Below are 20,871 nucleotides of genomic sequence, written 5' to 3'. Positions count from 1 at the left end.
GAAGAAAACCTGTTGGAGTCTGCAAGAAACCTGAGACTGGGACAGAGATTTATCTTCCAACTAGACAATGATCCAAAACATAAAGCCAAATCTACAATAGAATGGTTCACAAATAAACGTATCCAGGTGTTGGAATGGCCAAGTCAAAGTCCAGAGCTGAATTCAATCGAGAATCTGTGGAAAGAGCTGAAGACTGCTGTTCACGAACGCTCTCCATCCAACCTCACTGAGCTCAAGCTGTTTTGCAAGGAAGAATGGGCAAGAATTTCAGTCTCTCGATGTGCAAAACTGATAGAGACAAACCCCAAGAGACTTGCAGCTGTAATTGCAGCAAAGGGTGGCGCTACAAAGTATTAACACAAGGGAGCCGAACAATATTGCACGCCTGACTTTTCAGTTTTTTTGACACATCCAATAAATGTCATTCCACTTCACGATTGTGTCCCACTTGTTGATTCTTCACAAAAATTTTGAATTTTATATCTTTATGTTTGAAGCCTGAAATGTGGCAAGAGGTTGAAAAGTTCAAGGGGCCGAGTACTTTCGCAAGGCACTGTAGCCTTTTAGTGTTATCACAAAATCAGCTGGACTGGAGACAGAGGAGTTAAACTATATAAAAAAAGAGACAGAGAGGACTTTACCTCATGAGGAACCTTAGGTCCTTCAGTGTCAAAGTGGGCCCCTCTTTATACTACTGTGGTTATTCATGAGTCAGAACTCGAACTAGCCAGGTCCCACACAGAGGTGAGCTTTTATGATAAACCCAGCTTCATGAAGCTACAGACTTTGAGTGGAACTCAACAGGGTCAATATTGATCACTAAGGGTAAAATGTGTCAGAGGCGTGTGATGCACGTTAAAATATATGCCTCTGTCTTTTATTATTAACAAGCGATGCAAGTAACATACCACCTCTGACCACCTCCACCTGCCATGGCTGAAATTCAGTGACTTGTTCTGAGTTGCTGCATTTTAGTGCAGCTGGTCCAGTGTGTGTTAATGGTGAGAACTGATGGGTATCTCTCAGCACAATGTCGCAGTGTGTTATGTCTTTGGGTTTGGACAAAAAATAAGGCAGATCATCTGTCATCCTACACCCCATCCTCAAACCACAGAGCCAGCTAACCCCTACAAAATTCTAGCTTTACGGCACCTTTGGCCCTAAACCCAAAAGTGAAGTATTTTGTAAATGGGTTATAGGTTACTAAACGTGACATATATATCACTTTTGTGTACAGATTAATTAACATATTTGGTCCTGTTCTGCACTGATTTTTCCCATCTGATATACAGGTCCTTCTCAAAATATTAGCATGTTGTGATAAAGTTCATTATTTTCCATAATGTCATGATGAAAATTTAACATTCATATATTTTAGATTCATTGGACACTAACTGAAATATTTCAGGTCTTTTATTGTTTTAATACGGATGATTTTGGCATACAGCACATGAAAACCCAAAATTCCTATCTCACAAAATGAGCATATCATTAAAAGGGTCTCTAAACGATCTATGAACCTAATCATCTGAATCAACGAGTTAACTCTAAACACCTGCAAAACATTCCTGAGGCCTTTAAAACTCCCAGCCTGGTTCATCACTCAAAACCCCAATCATGGGTAAGACTGCCGACCTTACTGCTGTCCAGAAGGCCACTATTGACACCCTCAAGCAAGAGGGTAAGACACAGAAAGACATTTCTGAACGAATAGGCTGTTCCCAGAGTGCTGTATCAAGGCACCTCAGTGGGAAGTCTGTGGGAAGGAAAAAGTGTGGCAGAAAACGCTGCACATTGAGAAGAGGTGACCGGACCCTGAGGAAGATTGTGGAGAAGGGCCGATTCCAGACCTTGGGGGACCTGCGGAAGCAGTGGACTGAGTCTGGAGTAGAAGCATCCAGAGCCACCGTGCACAGGGGTGTGCAGAAAATGGGCTACAGGTGCCGCATTCCCCAGGTCAAGCCACTTTTGAACCAGAAACAGCGGCAGAAGCGCCTGACCTGGGCTACAGAGAAGCAGCACTGGACTGTTGCTCAGTGGTCCAAAGTACTTTTTTCGGATGAAAGCAAATTCTGCATGTCATTCGGAAATCAAGGTGCCAGAGTCTGGAGGAAGACTGGGGAGAAGGAAATGCCAAAATGCCAGAAGTCCAGTGTCAAGTACCCACAGTCAGTGATGGTCTGGGGTGCCGTGTCAGCTGCTGGTGTTGGTCCACTGTGTTTTATCAAGGGCAGGGTCAATGCAGCTAGCTATCAGGAGATTGTGGAGCACTTCATGCTTCCATCTGCTGAAAAGCTTTACGGAGATGAAGATTTCATTTTTCAGCACGACCTGGCACCTGCTCACAGTGCCAAAACCACTGGTAAATGGTTTACTGACCATGGTATCACTGTGCTCAATTGGCCTGCCAACTCTCCTGACCTGAACCCCATAGAGAATCTGTGGGATATTGTGAAGAGAACGTTGAGAGAATCAAGACCCAACACTCTGGATGAGCTAAAGGCCGCTATCGAAGCATCCTGGGCCTCCATAAGACCTCAGCAGTGCCACAGGCTGATTGCCTCCATGCCACGCCGCATTGAAGCAGTCATTTCTGCAAAAGGATTCCCGACCAAGTATTGAGTGCATAACTGTACATGATTATTTGAAGGTTGACGTTTTTTGTATTAAAAACACTTTTCTTTTATTGGTCAGATGAAATATGCTAATTCTGTGAGATAGGAATTTTGGGTTTTCATGAGCTGTATGCCAAAATCATCCGTATTAAGACAATAAAAGACCTGAAATATTTCAGTTAGTGTGCAATGAATCTAAAATATATGAATGTTAAATTTTCATCATGACATTATGGAAAATAATGAACTTTATCACAATATGCTAATATTTTGAGAAGGACCTGTATACATAGCAGTCAACAGAGCGTACTCATTGCAGTGCATTTCACAGGGAATGTGTTAGTGTGCCATGTGTGGACACATTTTCAGCATGAGTTGCCCCAGTTGGTGACAAACCCACAAACCTGGCAATGCCGGTCCATAATCGACCTGTAAAGGATGCCCTTTTTCTTTTTTTATTTCGGTCACTGATCAGGTCCCTGCACAGTCTGCAGGCTATGTAGGACATCTGTTCCAGCTTTTAGGATTTATGGCTGTAAATAAAATGATACACAGTACAAACTTGCTATTTTTTTGCAAAAATTGTCCAAATTTAAAAACAATTCAAACCATTTTTTGTCATACCTTGGAATCTTCTGCAATCAACTGATTCAAACATCACGTTCACAGTCTTTTCAGACAACTTTTTAGGTATGAATACAAAAGTTTACTTTGAATTTTTTGCAGATTTTTCAACAGCTGTAATGTTTTAAATGTGGAACAAGCCAAAACAAAGACAAAAAGGAAGGAAGGATGGATTAAAAACAGATAAATGCATGAACAATGGACAGATGGATTGACTGAAGGATCATTGGATACAGGGATTGCAAGATGGGTGAATGGCTAGATAGAAGATTTGGATGAATGGAAAGATGGATAAAGGAATTAAAATTGAAGGACAGACAATTGGACTCATAGATACAGTTGGCCAGATGAATGGATGACGGATGGACGGCCGGATGGACAGATGGGAAGACAGACAAGTTTTAGACGAGACTGGAAACAAAGTCTGAAAATGCAAACATTTGTTGATACTTTTTCTTTCCCATATTTATTCAGATCATAAAAATCCCTAAATCAAATTAAATCCTATTCAGGACTTTTCCAGACCATGTAGGAACCCTGATAAATCCAGTGACTCACTTTTCACAACTGCAGCATTGCTCTTTATTTTCAGCAGCTGCACCCAAAGACTGCTGTAGATAGGAGACACTTCTTTTTACTAAATAGGCCAAATCTATAACATTTCTAAAAGACAAAAAAAGGAACTTATCCCCTAGTTTATGATCCAGCCAGATAAAAACTGTGTATTTTCATAAAGCTGTTATTCAGTATCAGCAGTCTCTGAAGGAGGGATTATTTTTATTTGCCTCTACCAGAAAGACAGAGTACAAATGTTGAGTTCATTTTCAAAGTGCTGTGTGTCAGAACTGATTGTTCATCATGCAGAAGGGAAAACAAGTTACCCTTTATTCAACCCACAGCTCATTTAAAAGTATCTCAGTTTGAAATAATTTAATTTTTTACAGGTTTGTATGCTAGGAGTGTTTCCACAGATGAATTTCTCAATTTGGTTTCAGAAAAAACGGCTCATCACATAACTGCTGCTCCCAGAGATGGAAAACGCTGAGAAGCTGCCCTAGATAACAAGCGAGTCCATCCCCTCTCTGCCAAACTGCAGGAGCACTGAAATATCAAACTGTAATCTAAAGCTCAGACGGTTTTCTACTCAGGGAATGTGATTCAGGGTTAGGGTAAAAGAAAGCCAAGCTATTTTTTGTGCATGGCTGGGGGTTAGTCTGGGAACTCAACCTGGGTGCATCTCCCAACTCACAAAAAATAAAATTAATTTCCTTTATAAATTGCCATCTTCAACCAACAGCATGTTCTTTTTCCCCAACTGTTTGATGAGCTGCAGATGTCAGCTTTGATCAAATCCAAACCAAACCCCCCTCCATCTTAAAATACCTTCACCCAAATTTCTGCAAAGCATTTCAGTCATATGATACAATATCTAAACCCACATTCTGCACACCTAGCAGACAAACATCCAAACATATCGCACATTTTTACCTTGATAAACTGGTAAAGCATTTCTTTGACAAAAATGTTGCGAACACCCACACCAAAGCTGTACTGCAGAAATATTTGGCTTATTGCAAAAAGAAAAGAAAAATCATCATTAAATCATTGCAGCTTAAAGAGATTTTAATAAAAACACCACAATGGATGAAATGTTGTGAATTCTCAGATTATGCTGATCTCCTCCGCCTGAGCAATTTGTTTTTGCACCACTTTTTTCTGATCTGTGCATTAAATTTGGGTGCTGTTTCAGTTCTGAAGGCAATGTGTTTATTATTATTTTGTTCCTAACTGTTTTATGCATCTAATGATCAATGTAAGAAACTGAAATGCATATTAAATAAAGAATTTCTTTCAACTGGAATAACGAACTCTGCTGTTTCAATAACGCCTTTGGTGCCCGGGCCTAAAAATTGTAATTTGTGCGACAAAGCGGTGTGATGCTACAACCTTAAGGGGATGAGCTCACTTGTTTCCATGTTTAATTGTAAAGATTTAAGATGCATTAAAACAGTTATTTTACTAGAAAGTTGCTAACAACTTCACAACTAAGCAGAGGTGATGGCTCAGACAGCCCCGTTGGATGTTTACTATGTGAACCGATAAGTTATTTATTAGTAAAGCTGTGGCAGCAGGAAGGATTTGTTAGCAGAAAAAATGGGTAATGTAGTTCAGATCAAAGGCGGGGTGGGTGATCACCAAAAACTTGGTGTGACTTTATGAAACAGTGGTTAAATACATTAAAGCGTGGAATAGTAAATAGTTAGAATTTAATTAGTTTAGTCCATGCAAATCAGAAAGTTGACATTACTCATAGTTTTAAGGCAGCTTTGGAAGTTAAGAGACATAAACATTTTACAGTGTGGTGTTTTTTAACAGTCTCTCACCTGGGATTTTTCTTTGTATGATCCGTTCCTCGTTATGTTTTTATTTTTGGTGAATTTCGGCTGTTTTGTTAAAGAAGCTAAACTATGAGTGTGATTTTGTGGTGCAGAAAACTAAATGCAAAGTTTGTAAAGTGTGTTTACACAACTAAAACAGCTTTTTTCTTAAAGAAAGGTCACTATTGTTGGATATAGCTGCAGGATAATCATATTAGTCTATTAATCTAGATGAATTTGAGTTTTGAAGCTCTTCATACATTGATTATGTAAATATTGTGTAAAGGTTTGTACAGTTTAATTGCTTTTGCTGATATCAAATTTTGTCAAAAGATTTTACCAGAAAATGTCAGGTTTTTTACAACAACAATAATATACAATAATAAAACTGTCTGAATGTTAAAGGCTGCTAAAAACTGCCAGAAAATATCTATGGTGTAGCTGCAAATACATTTTTTAAATTTTGGTTAATCACTAAAGTGATGATTTAATAGAATTAAACTCAAATAAAATAATTCCCCATATGTTGTAAATCAGAACTGTCAAGTGAAACCCCTGTACATGAGATTCTCTTCAGTCACAGTTACATATACTGTCTCTTCTCTGCTGCAGGTGAATGCTACCTAATGGAGTGGTCTGACTGGAGTTCATGTGTCAACATCTGTGTGAAAGGAGCCGGTGTAGACTTTGGTTCCATTCAGGCCCGTTCACGAGCCGTATTGGCCCAGGAGCCTGAAAACCTGCAGCTATGTCCAGATCAGGCATGGGAGTCGCAACCTTGCACAGGTAAGAAAACATTTCTCCATGCTGGCCAGAAGGCTTGTGAAGTGAAAGAAAAACTTGACCTGTAAACCTTTCTGGGGTGGTGCTTTTTCTGGCTCACATTGCTGACTAAAGTGGCTGCTGCCGTCTAAAGCCGCTTTTCTACACTGAAAACGAATAAAACGAATTGCCAAGAATGTCAAAATCTTAAGATTTTTAGTTAAATCGTTATAAGTTCCTGTTTTCGTAACTGATTCGTATTTTATTATTCATCAGTTCTTGAAATTCTTGAGCCATCTGGAATTTGTGGCAAAAGTTTTGAGCAGTTAAAAAGTTTGGTGCAGAACTGAATCCAAAACATTTTCGTTAATTTGGAACAAATTCTTACTTCATGCTTTGGTATTAACCGAATCCTTATTGATTCTTAGGCATTCCTGTGTATTCTTAACTCAATCTGGGATTTGTGAAGCATTGTCTTGACCACTCAGGGCCACTGTACCCCCTAAAACTGCCTAAATCTATCTTTTGCCCTTATTAATTACTATAATAATCACACAAAAAAAAAAATGTTTTAAGAAATAATATAAAACAAAGTAAAATTATATTTTTTTATTTTGTTTATAACATTTTATGTCCAAAAACAAGCACTTCAGCTTTTACATTTTATTGGCGATTCGTGTTCTGTGTGGAATGGTAGCACAAATGGCTCAGATATGCCGTTTTTTGACCTTAGGGACCCTATCAGTCTGTGTCAATGAAAATAATAAGCCTTAACTGAGCAAATAGATCCCAGGTTAGACCCAGATATGTCTGCATCCTGCAGACCAAAAACACAGACATTTCATACATTTACCCACTTGTTTGTCGCCTACATCCTGCTAATTGTGGCTATTTTGTTTCACTACCTTTTTCCAACTCTGTGACTGTGAATTTGGTGCCATAAGAACGTGCTTCCCCCACTGTGTCACATTACAGCTACAAACATTAATGTATTTTATGTTATGTGACCATCCAATAAAAGGTAGTGCATAACTGGAGTGAAAGACAAATAACACATGCTTGTCAAAAGTAAGTCAAATTTGAATAGTGTGGGGCTTTTGTATTCAGCTGCCTTTAATACTCCCACATAACATAGTGTGCAATCAATCACTGTCTGAAATCAAGTCATTCAGTAAATCCAGTTTTTTTATTTAATTAGAAATGCACCTATTTTGTAAAATTGCACCTAACTCCCAGGCAAGACTGCTGTTCACAGTTGTTCTCCGGGCAATCTGTTTGAGCTATTTCCGCATAGAAGAATGGACAAGAAAATAAATCTGGATGCCCAAACCAACATGTCCTTTTCACTCCCTTCACAATTATGCAATACAATGAGGTTTGTGGTTGCTACACAACAAATTATGAAGGTACTGTCTACAGAAAAACTTCTGCTGGGCATCTTTCAATAATACAGACTTCCACTTACTACAAACACGCAGCTTCTATTCTACAAGAGAAAAGGAAAGCTGAAGTCGGTCGCAGGTCATTACAGGCTGAAGGCTTCGGTCAGTTTGTCAATTCATCTAAGGGCAAATGCAGAGAGACACCTGCAGGGTTTTCTTTCTTCTTTCTCTCTGAACCTGCATGTTGGAGGAATCTGGGACACCAGTAGAAGCCCACAGGAAAAATGTTCAATTTGTGCTCAAGACTGGAATCAGGTAGAGATTTTCCTCACCAGGAGGCAGCAGCGCTATCCGGGAGTGCAGCTTTTGGTACTTTGCCCCAGATATAACCAGGACAAATAGAAAAGCTTTCACCTTGTTTTCCTTCTGCAAGTTGGTTAATTAATGGTTTTCCAGATGGGAATTTTGCATCAGATCTCCAAATTGAGAAAACTTCACATTCAAATATGGTTGTGATCTCTGCTGCTTGGTGTTGATGGGCTGTGAATCTTTAACATATACAGCTGCTATAGGTGAGGTCTGCAGAGCAAAGTCCACTCCCCCATGCATCTCCTCCTCCCACCCTGGCATCCCACTCCTCCACACTTCCCTCTTTGGCTACTATACACAGCTCCACAGCAGCCTTCGCTATCCTGACCTGATTTCACAGCATCACTCAAGGCCCAGAGGGGGGAGGAGAGACCCTGCCAAGATGAGTGAGGGCGGTGGAAGGAAGAGGGTGGCGACGGGCAAAAAGAAGGAAATGGTGGTTTGATGGGATGCTCACATGAGAAAAACAAAACCAAAGCTTTGTCCCATTTGCATACGTTTACGGCATATTAATTCCTACTATGTTATGCCTCTGCAGCCATAATAGTAGAATAGCAGATCAGAGTATTTCCCCTGCATGCAAGCAACTTCAGTAGGATAAAAAAAACTACTCACAGCTGGGAGACATAAAAACTTCAGATGGTTTAGGGATGAGAAACTAAAGCTGTGATTAAAAAAAAAATAAGACTGCAATAACTGAACATGCCAGGAATAAAAGATTTCTAGACTAACAGAAGGTTTAAGTGAGATTATTTTTGTTTGATTAATATACATTTGTGGCAACAAAAAAAAAAAGATGCAACAAAAACAGAACAAGATGCTGTTAAAAATGCAAATATGTCTATTATTAAAATGGAAGACTTGTTGATCTAAATGTTTACCCACACTCAAAATATAAATTTTCTTATGGAAACAGTAACACATCCTGCCTGTTTTGGCACAGATTAAATTGCTACTGCCTTGCATTAAGAAGTTTGAGTTCGAATCCCAGTTGGAGCCTTTCTGCTGCTGGGACGTCGCTCGTTGTGTGACAGACAAACCATGGTGTAAAAGCTGATGTGCAGTGTGTTTATCATGTGGCAAGTCATTTGTTGATAAAAGTCAACATCTTTCAGATTTCTTTGCCCTTTAAGAGCATCTCACGTCTACCCCCACCTCACTCACATTTGTTTTCTGCCCTTAGAAATAATTTGTGCTCTTCGTCTGAGAAATGTTATTAGTAAAACTCCAATCTGTAGGTAAAAGATGATGGGAAGTGCCAGCTGTGGTGAGTGAATCAGTGATAACTTCACACATCTGAAAAATGTCTTTAGCAGTAGAGCAAGAAAAAACTGGAGAAATGAGAAAAGTCGAGCGCATTAAGGATGAAGTTGTCAGCCACAGACAAATCATCCTGTGAAAGGCGGCGATAGAGCCGCAGTGGCGACTGAAGCAGTGATACTGTACCCAGGCCTGCGGAGAGCAGATCTTTCTTTTGTTCAAAGTGAAATTGTTCATTTACAGAGCTAAATTGGCTGCAATGATGATTGGTTACTCAGGACTCCAGAGAGAAATAGTAATTTACTGCCTTGATGGATATATGGATAAAGTTATAACATTGATAGAAAGTTATTAAGCAAAAGCTCTCATTGAAGATTAAAAACCTTTAACTGGACAATATGTGACAGCAGCATATTATGTGAAAATAACATAGCTGCTCCTTTATTAATATGCTGCACATATGATTAATGCTCTCCAGACTGCTGTGGTTACAGATGCTGACCCTTTCTGTATTTTATTTGCAGGAGGCGATTGTTACGAGTACAAGTGGTTCAGCAGCAGCCGTCCAAACTCCAACCCTCCAGTTATCTGGTGTCAACGCTCAGACGGACTCAACGTCACCGGTAAGAAAGTTTACAGGTGTTTGGAAACATTCAGTTTGCGACCCACTAGGGATGTACTTTTTATAGCATGATTGTACTCAAACGTATTATTCGTATTAGTATACTCAATATTGACAAAATGTGTGGCAGACTGCAAGAATAATTATTATTGCCTCCCATCAACACACAATGCCTTGCATATATATATATATACATTTTGAACATGGTCATTTTAATTAAACATACTGCAAGATACATTTGAGCAAAAGCACCAAATTTGACATCTGTTGAGAAAGTCGCAGATTAATTACAGTCTGGAACACAAAGATTGGATTTGGATTTATTTTAAGGCATAAATCAAACAATTATACACAAATAACACCATTGAGATGTCCAGCATTCAGGAGAGAGAGAAAGCTGAAGCTGGACAGTACTTTTGATTCATAACTCAACCTTTACTATCATGTACAAGTAACAATGAAATATCTTTGCTGCATCGAAATTCTTAGGACTCAGTCCTTCACATTACAAAGTAAAACCTCAACATATAAGAAATCTTATCTTCATGGTGATTTGAAGATAAAACTATATTTTTGACACAAATATAAATATAATGTCAGGCTTTGTTGGCATTCTAATTATTTTGCAGTAAGTTTCTTTAGGAAATCATCTCAAATTGTAAAAAAAAGGACATATTTTGTCTGTTTCTTTTACTCTACCAATACGGTTGAATAAACAGAACCCACTTACTTGTTCTATATATTTTCTGTTTGTTTTGGAGTGGTGCTACATAAATGACCTAGGGTAAGTTCAATTGCAACAGTGGGATAATATTTTCAGTAGAACTAAATTGCATTTTAAATAAAATGAAGAGAATAAATCTACAGGTTTAAATGGATACCAAATGCTCTTCCTGTCCCCTTTCAGATTTATTAGTTTTTATTACTGCTTTTATTACAGTTAGTATCTTCTGACATGTATTTTCCATTGTTTACTTCAGCTTAAGGTTTGAGGCAACAATAAATGGTGAAAAAATCCGCACATACTGACATTCTTTGCTTATAAATACTTGCATTTGTGCACATTTTCCAAAGCTGTGAGCATACACTGTCAAAATATAGATATGAAAAGACATAAATATCCCACTTGTGTGTCCAAAAATTGATATTGCAGTCAAGCTGTATCATGAAATGGAAAAAAAAGTTTTAGTGTATTTTGATGGATATACTGGTTTGTAAAGGTGAAAACACATTTCCACACAGTGTCTTAAATAATAGATAGTGCAGCTGAATTTATCTTTCAAAGGTGAGAAACTGCAGCAGCTCCAAGGCTCAACAAGTATAAACCACTGGTGGCAGTTTCATGTAGGAGGTGAAATTAGCAGAAAATGTCAAAAATACAACAAAAAAATATCAGAGAAACTAGAGACTTTGTTTGATTCCACTGGGAGTGTAGGTGGTGGGAGATGGCAACCCGTGCAGCTATTATTTCATAAATAATACATCGTGTTGCTGCTCACCTAAAACTGTTTAAAAAAACAAACAAGGCTGCAGTATTTTACACTTATTAACCTACAAATTAATTTATAGGCTTTTTAAAGAAAGGACATTAGCTAAAGATCCAATGAGCAAGCAGTGGTATGCAACAGATGTGCTTTGAATGCCACATTTCTATTTCAGTTCAGTTTATTATATAGTGCCAATTAACGCCTATCGTCTCAATGCACTTTGCAAAAAAAGGCATTTTAATCATACAGACAGATTCCAAGTCAACTACATACATTCCAATTGATCCTAGTAAATACAGTTAGATTGAGTTTATTGTTCAAATTGGTTAAATTTCTCCTCCTGGATGAGCATGTAGCAACAATGGACATGAGCTGTTCTATCTCCTGGTCTGCAGGTGGTTGTCCTGCAATTAATCCTCCAGTGGACAACAGCTCCTGTGACCCTACCTGTCTCATGCCGAAGTCTTTCTGCAGCGAGGTAACCATTTTGAAATTCTTTTATCAAAATAAAAATGAAAGCAAATATATTTTCTAGTCTACAGTAAAATCTGTTGGATGAACCCAAAGGTGCAGGTCACCCTGGTGAATGGCAGTCTGTGCACACACTGTGACACTGCTGAGAGGAGTAAATCTGAATGGAGCAGGAAAATAAATGTTAGCTGCATGAACATGTAAAACCCATTTCTCAGTTTGCTGATAAAACTTTTTGTTTTCTAATAGCTTGTCGAGTTTTTTTTTTTTTTTAAAGACAAATCTAACCCAGCTATTAAAGCTGAATATCATGATTGCAACTTAAATTTGGCAAGAACATGGATAAGTGAAGTAAAAAAAAGTGCCTCACAGAAGCCATTGCATTTTGGGGATTTCATGTAATTGACCAACACAAATTAGCTTTTTACTGTGGAGAGAGAATGATACATGGTTTCCAGAATTTCTTTCCAAATAAAAGATCCAAAGATCAGGTAGAACAATCTGTTGACAGAACAGCTATGTGAAATCAATTTGACTTGTATGGCGAGAAGAAAACCATTGTTTAAAAAAAAAAGCCATTTGAAGTTCTGTTTGCAGTTTTTTTATATACAGGTCCTTCTCAAAATATTAGCATATTGTGATAAAGTTCATTATTTTCCATAATGTAATGATGAAAATTTAACATTCATATATTTTAGATTCATTGCACACTAAGTGAAATATTTCAGGTCTTTTATTGTCTTAATACGGATGATTGTGGCATACAGCTCATGAAAACCAAAAATTCCTATTTCACAAAATTAGCATATCATTAAAAGGGTCTCTAAACGATCTATGAACCTAATCATCTGAATCAACGAGTTAACTCTAAACACCTGCAAAAGATTCCTGAGGCCTTTAAAACTCCCAGCCTGGTTCATCACTCAAAACCCCAATCATGGGTAAGACTGCCGACCTTACTGCTGTCCAGAAGGCCACTATTGACACCCTCAAGCAAGAGGGTAAGACACAGAAAGAAATTTCTGAACGAATAGGCTGTTCCCAGAGTGCTGTATCAAGGCACCTCAGTGGGAAATCTGTGGGAAGGAAAAAGTGTGGCAGAAAACGCTGCACAAGGAGAAGAGGTGACCGGACCCTGAGGAAGATTGTGGAGAAGGGCCGATTCCAGACCTTGGGGGACCTGTGGAAGCAGTGGACTGAGTCTGGAGTAGAAACATCCAGAGCCACCGTGCACAGGCGTGTGCAGGAAATGGGCTACAGGTGCCGCATTCCCCAGGTTGAGCCACTTTTGAACCAGAAACAGCGGCAGAAGCGCCTGACCTGGGCTACAGAGAAGCAGCACTGGACTGTTGCTCAGTGGTCCAAAGTACTTTTTTCGGATGAAAGCAAATTCTGCATGTCATTCGGAAATCAAGGTGCCAGAGTCTGGAGGAAGACTGGGGAGAAGGAAATGCCAAAATGCCAGAAGTCCAGTGTCAAGTACCCACAGTCAGTCATGGTCTGGGGTGCCGTGTCAGCTGCTGGTGTTGGTCCACTGTGTTTTATCAAGGGCAGGGTCAATGCAGCTAGCTATCAGGAGATTGTGGAGCACTTCATGCTTCCATCTGCTGAAAAGCTTTATGGAGATGAAGATTTCATTTTTCAGCACGACCTGGCACCTGCTCACAGTGCCAAAACCACTGGTAAATGGTTTACTGACCATGGTATCACTGTGCTCAATTGGCCTGCCAACTCTCCTGACCTGAAACCCATAGAGAATCTGTGGGATATTGTGGAGAGAACGTTGAGACTCAAGACCCAACACTCTGGATGAGCTAAAGGCCGCTATCGAAGCATCCTGGGCCTCCATAAGACCTCAGCAGTGCCACAGGCTGATTGCCTCCATGCCACGCCGCATTGAAGCAGTCATTTATGCAAAAGGATTCCCGACCAAGTATTGAGTGTATAACTGTACATGATTATTTGAAGGTTGACGTTTTTTGTATGAAAAACACTTTTCTTTTATTGGTCGGATGAAATATGCTAATTTTGTGAGATAGGAATTTTGGGTTTTCATGAGCTGTATGCCAAAATCATCCGTATTAAGACAATAAAAGACCTGAAATATTTCAGTTAGTGTGCAATGAATCTAAAATATATGAATGTTAAATTTTCATCATGACATTATGGAAAATAATGAACTTTATCACAATATGCTAATATTTTGAGAAGGACCAGTACAGTACAGACCAAAAGTTTGGACACACCTTCTCATTCAAAGAGTTTTCTTTATTTTCATGACTATGAATATTGTAGCTTCACACTGAAGGCATCAAAACTATGAATTAACACATGTGGAATTATATACTGAACAAAAAAGTGTGAAACAACTGAAAATATGTCTTATATTCTAGGTTCTTCAAAGTAGCCACATTTTGTTTTGATTACTGCTCCGCACACTCTTGGCATTCTGTTGATGAGCTTCAAGAGGTAGTCACCTGAAATGGTTTTCACTTCACAGGTGTGCCCTGTCAGGTTTAATAAGAGGGATTTCAAGCCTTATAAATGGGGTTGGGACCATCAGTTGTGTTGTGCAGGAGGTGGATACAGTACACAGCTGATAGTCCTACTGAAATAACTGTTAGAATTTGTATTATGGCAAGAAAAAAGCAGCTAAGTAAAGAAAAACGAGTGGCCATCATTACTTTAAGAAATTAAGGTCAGTCAGTCCGAACAATTGGGAAAACTTTGAAAGTGTCCCCAAGTGCAGTCGCAAAAACCATCAAGCGCTACAAAGAAACTGGCTCACATGAGGACCGCCCCAGGAAAGGAAGACCAAGAGTCACCTCTGCTGCGGACGATAAGTTCATCCGAGTCACCAGCCTCAGAAATCGCAGGTTAACAGCAGCTCAGATTAGAGAACAGGTCAATGCCACACAGAGTTCTAGCAGCAGACACATCTCTAGAACAACTGTTAAGAGGAGACTGTATGAATCAGGCCTTCATGGTAAAATAGCTTCTACGAAACCACTGCTGAGGACAGGCAGTGAGCACAAGAAACTTGTTTGGGTTAAAGAACACAAGGAATGGACATTAGACCAGTGGAAATCTGTGCTTTGGTCTGATGAGTCCAAGTTTGAGATCTTTGGTTCCAACCACCGTGTCTTTGTGCGACGCAGAAGAAGTGAACGGATGGACTCTACATGCCTGGTTCCCACCGTGAAGCATGGAGGAGGAGGTGTGATGGTATGGGGGTGCTTTATTGCTGACACTGTTGGGGATTTATTCAAAATTGAAGGCATACTGAACCAGCATGGCTACCACAGCATCTTGCAGCAGCATGCTATTCCATCCGGTTTGCGTTTAGTTGGACCATCATTTATTTTTCAACAGGACAATGACCCCAAACACACATCCAGACTGTGTAAGGGCTATTTGACCAAGAAGGAGAGTGATGGGGTGCTGCGCCAGATGACCTGGCCTCCAGAGTCACCGGACCTGAACCCAATCGAGATGGTTTGGGGTGAGCTGGACCGCAGAGTGAAGGCAAAAGGGCCAAAGCATTTCTGGGAACTCCTTCAAGACTGTTGGAAAACCATTTCAGGCGACTACCTCTTGAAGCTCATCAACAGAATGCCAAGAGTGTGCAGAGCAGTAATCAAAGCAAAAGGTGGCTACTTTGAAGAACCTAGAATATAAGACATATTTTCAGTTGTTTCACACTTTTTTGTTCAGTATATAATTCCACATGTGTTAATTCATAGTTTTGATGCCTTCAGTGTGAAGCTACAATATTCATAGTCATGAAAATAAAGGAAACTCTTTGAATGAGAAGGTGTGTCCAAACTTTTGGTCTGTACTGTACCTTGTAGGAGACAAAGCAAGAATGTGGTTGAAGCTTTTCTGGTCAAATGCGATCATATTTAAACCTCCCTGGCCTACATGCAAAATGTTGTGCATGGTAAAAAGAAAATCCTCAGTCCTCATTCTTCTCATTGATCCTTTTATTTTACAAGTGTTTATTTTGATCAAAAACTAAAATCTTTTGAAAAACCAAGTTTTCATGGTTGGGAGAAGCTGGAAATTGAGCGATATTGATCCTTATCTCTCTGCAGCAGCAGTTTTATTTGGAAAACTGATGCAACATTAACCTTTTCTTAATAAAGCCACTATTTTAATCCCAGACTGGGACATTTTAACCATTTATTTTGTCTTTTTTTTTTATTCCCTTGAAATTTGAGCCACATTGAGTGGTAGCTGAGCTGGGCCTGTACAGACTGAGAGCGATCGTTCATTTTTAATGATTTACAGTTAACAGACTTATATCAGCGTACAGATGAAAGAGACATTCCTTAACTCTGTAAGCTCTGACTATTTTTCATCAATTTAATATTTCATTACTCTGTATTCACAGCAAAGACTGGAAAAATCTGTACAAAAATCATCTGACCATTTTAGGGTAGAAACTCAACTTCATTTTTTTTTTTTTTTTAGATTTTAAAGGACTGAATTAAGACGGCCTCATCCTACCCTCATTTTAATATTAAATTGTCTTTCATCTCAAACTCCTTGGGACTTCACATGTAACCTTGTAGTTGGCGATTTTAGTTCAATTGTGTTGTTCTTGAAGGTGTTTTAAACAAATGTTTGAGTACACACCAGGGTGCATTTACTTAGCTACAATGGTACAGCCTGTGATCAAACAGTAACACATCTATTCTGCAAACATCCAAAGCATCACCCTGGAGCCTTACACAAGATCTCAGAACTTCCACTCTTAATCAAAGGGGCACGTCTTAAACAAATCAAATGTTACTTTGCACTGCCCCCTGCAGGCCGGGACATGCATGTGTGAGGAGGGTTTCACAGAGGTCCTGTCACCTGCGGGACAGCTGGACCAGTGTGCCCCCATCCCAGTCCTGGAGATTCCCACTGCAGGTGACAAGAAAGGGGATGTAAAGACCAGTCGTGCCATTAACCCCACCCTGCCCAGCACCATCCAGCCGGGACGCACTGGGCGGACCTGGTACCTCCAACCCTACGGACCAGGTCAGTCCAGCACAGACACGGTCCACAGTAAATTGATGTTTTTTCTGCACAAAATCTCTGTATTGGATCGGCTTTGTTGCACTCAACTAAAAACTTTCTACTTTTTGAATGCTTTGTTTTTAGATGTCATGTTGCTCTTAAATTCACCACCTAAATGTTGCAGAGGCAATGGGGAAAAAAATCAAAAACATGTATAGATTTTTTTATAAACTGTAATACATACTTGAATCCATTCTATCAGAATATAACTTGCAGTAAAACTTCAGGGTTGCATGAGTAAGCTTCAGGCCTTGGTTTCATAGACCACAAAATATGTGAAGATCTAGCATTTGCAAATCAATGAGTTAGTTTAGACCTGTAAAGCTTAAAGTGCCTGTGACATCACATTTTTATGATAAACCTAACTACATTTATGGAAAGGAAACATTAATACAATATTTAAAAAAGTAAATTCATGCTGCTGAAATGAATAGTTGTTGAGATATATGTACATAAATTTCACTAAAAAGGTACTTCCACCCTACTCCCTTGCGCTCTTTTATTACATCAGAGGGGAATTCCACAGGTAAACTGACTGCTGCTACAGTGGGCAGCAACACAGACAGCAGCGAAGAATCAGACATTTCTTTAGATATATTTCAGTCACTATCACGGAGAGATGCACTAGAGTCAGGAGAAGAAAGTCAGCTTTCATCAGATGGCAGAGCACAAGTTTTGCGGCGTGCAGACAGCCATCTAATTCGACCACAGTTTATTTTTGCACGGCCAGAGTCAATATGCGTGAATCATACCGTAACGCCAGGAAACAGAACGAGCACAACATCCTGATTTTTTTTAATAATTCACTAAATTCGGACTAGATCTCGCTATATTAATAAATACACACATATATTTATATTTACACCTGTATGTTAGCATTTGTTTACATTAGCTCAATTAGATCAGTTACTGGGTTAACTAAGGTATTATAAACCAAACAATTAAACATTAAATGCACCAAATTAAGCAACAAATATAGCTTCGCTGCACCCAGTGAACTCACTCATTGTAGAACAAAACACATGAAAATGTCTGGATGCATAAAACAAAAAATGAAGCAGTTTAACTGGTTTAACTTCCACAGAATGAGTAGTTTTGGACTTGCTACCGCCTTTATCACTGGCTTTTATTGCGTGATTTGGTATGGTTCATGGAGCTCCTCCGGGCTTCGCAGTGGACTGAAGCGGTGCGGATGTAAATCAGAAGGGCAGAGAAGTTGGTGGCTGGACTGGAGTGCAGCTGAGCAGATACAGTGTAAAGCCAGGGTTACAACATAAATGGCAGTCAATTCAATTCAGTTTTATTTATATAGCGCCAATTCACAACACATGTTGTCTCAATGGGCTTCACAACAGTCAGGTACATACACTCCAATTAATCCTAACCATTGAACAGTGCAGTCAGATTCAGTTATTTATTCAAATTGGATAAAAAGTTTTTCTATCTAAGGAAACTCAGCAGATTGCATCCAGTCAGTGACTTGCAGCATTCCCTCCTCCTGGATGAGCATGTAGACAGTGGACAGTCACTGGCATTGACTTTGCAGCAATCCCTCATACGGAGCATGCATGTAGCGACAGTGGAGAGGAAAAACTCCCTTTTAACAGGAAGAAACCTCCAGCAGAACCAGTGTGAGCGGCCATCTGCCACGACCGACTGGGGGTTTGAGAGAACAGAGCAGAGACACAAAGAGAACAAAGAAGCACTGATCTAGGAGTACTTTCTATGGGAAGGAAAAGTAAATGTTAATGGATGTAGCTCCATTAGTCGTTTCACCTAAAAAGAAAGAACAGTGAAGTCAGTGAAACAACCGTAGGCGAAGCTGAGCAGTAGCAGCATACACATGGGATGATTCAAGATTCGAAGACAAGGTCATTTGTCTTCAAATGACATTTGGTGTCATTTTTTTGTTTTTGCTTTATATTAGAATCTTAAGAGAAAGTTATTTAAATATTTATATAAGTGTAATTTATCTTATTTTAATAATAATTTAGTATTTTTAAACATTCAAAATAACTGCTTATATCTTAATGTACTTTTGTGACAAGAAGTGTTGTTGCCTGTTGAACCTTGATCCGTGTAGCAACAGCAGCAACAACCTTTTCTTTGGGGATATTTTCTCATCAGATGTACTGAACAGCGTGGCTATAGACTCTGCTTCAACGTTCTCCTAACATCTGCTGTCGTAGTATTACTGCCATCAACAGCAATGCATCATTTCACCATATTAAAGATGTTTTTAACACAACTTGGCCTCTACCTGAACCATCACTGATGCTCAGACAAAGAATGACCAGAGACTTCCCCTTAGACACCATGTCCGGGCAACTTTGAACTTGTGAAACTTAGCATTGAAATATGCCTCTTCTGTGTGTAACAATTGTCTTTTATCACATCTTTAATCCTGATATAATGTCAATTACTTCCCAATTTCTTCAATTTCTGCATTTGTGGGAAAAGTGTGTCACAGGCACTTTAAAGTGAACATATCTATACTTTCAACAGTAGATGAGATAAATCTCAAACATAACCCATCACGGGTTTTAATAAATGCACGGATGGAACTGACTACAGGCCCTCTGCTGCTGCTGGTACATTAACCTTAGAAAAACATCTGCAAAGCTTCTTCACAAATCACTCAAGGCAGGAACACTTTTAGGAAGAAGGATATTAGGTTCACATACATTCGCCTCATCACCCTTTATTTACCAAATTATTTCTTTACACTGGAGACACATCTAAAAATAGAGAAAGAAATTTGCAGTGAAGGAAAACATTCCTTAACATGTTTCCCAGTTATCCCACTTCACTGAGTTGATGAGTGGCTCACTAATGGATGAAATATAAATGAAAACATTTTATTTTTTAATCGGATGCTGACTTATTTTGGACAGTGATAATTTAGTCTTTGCTTTTTAAAACAGCTACAGTACCTTGCAAAGTATACATTTTTCATGTTTTGCCTGACAACCTGGATTTAAAATTGATTGTTTAAGAGTTTGCGTCATTCCTTTTACAGAACATGCCTACAACTCTGAATATTCTTATTTTAATGTGATGCAAACAACAACAGAAAACATTTGCAGCCACCTTTTGCAGCAATTACAGCTTTGGATAAATCTCAATGAGCATGCCACATCTTGCCACTGGGATTGTTGCCTATTCCTCAAGGCAAAACTGCTCCAGGTCCTTCATGTTGAAGGGTTTTTCACTTGTGAAAAGGGATTTTCAAGTCTAACCACAGATTCTCAATTGGATTGAGGTCTGGACTTTGACTAGGCCATTCAAGCACATTAAAATGTTTTCCCTTAATTATGTAGAAAACAAAAAATTGTAAAATAACTTTAAGGAATCTAAAATAAAAAAAACATACTTAAAGTAGCCGCCCTTTGCTGTGATGGCTGAAATATTAACCTCTGGCCGTCTCTCATTAACCTCTGGGAAGTTCTTTCAAGAGTCTTTGGAAAACCATTTCAGGTGACCTTCATGAAGCTCATGGAGAGAATGCCAAGAGAGCAAAGCTGTCATCAAAGCAGAGGGTGGCCATTTTGAAGAATCTAAAATATTAAAATGTTTAGTTATTTCACACCTTTTGTTTACTATATTATTCCATTTGTGTTCATTCATACTTTTGTTGCCTTTGGTGAGAATCTACAATGTAAATGGTCATAAAAATGAAGAGACCCATTAAGTGAGAAAGCTTATCTAAAACCTTTGACCGGTAGTGTATTTTTCTCATTTCATTTGACCAATTTAGACCATTTTGTGCAGATCCATCACATAAGATTAAGTAAAAAAGCACTGTAGAGTCCAGACCTCCGCCAAGCCAATCTG

At 39.0% G+C, this 20,871-nt stretch overlaps 1 protein-coding gene across 3 annotated transcripts in view; it reads left to right on the top strand.

The window, feature by feature from the left end:
* LOC124865681 (thrombospondin type-1 domain-containing protein 7A) overlaps window positions 1-20,871 on the top strand; it is a 305,007-nt gene that overhangs the window by 273,990 nt on the left and 10,146 nt on the right. For all 3 annotated transcript variants that reach the window (XM_047360998.1, XM_047360996.1, XM_047360997.1), the window contains 4 exons: window positions 6,230-6,403; window positions 9,915-10,013; window positions 11,895-11,977; window positions 16,785-16,998. In XM_047360998.1, the coding sequence (XP_047216954.1) occupies window positions 6,230-6,403; window positions 9,915-10,013; window positions 11,895-11,977; window positions 16,785-16,998 (570 nt within the window). The remainder of the gene's footprint in view (window positions 1-6,229; window positions 6,404-9,914; window positions 10,014-11,894; window positions 11,978-16,784; window positions 16,999-20,871) is intronic.

Source organism: Girardinichthys multiradiatus, chromosome 3 (genome assembly GCF_021462225.1).
Source record: "Girardinichthys multiradiatus isolate DD_20200921_A chromosome 3, DD_fGirMul_XY1, whole genome shotgun sequence".
Classification (NCBI taxonomy): Eukaryota; Metazoa; Chordata; class Actinopteri; order Cyprinodontiformes; family Goodeidae; genus Girardinichthys; species Girardinichthys multiradiatus.
The sequence above is the reverse complement of the archived record's forward strand: the minus strand, read 5'-3'. Positions and strand labels throughout refer to the sequence as shown.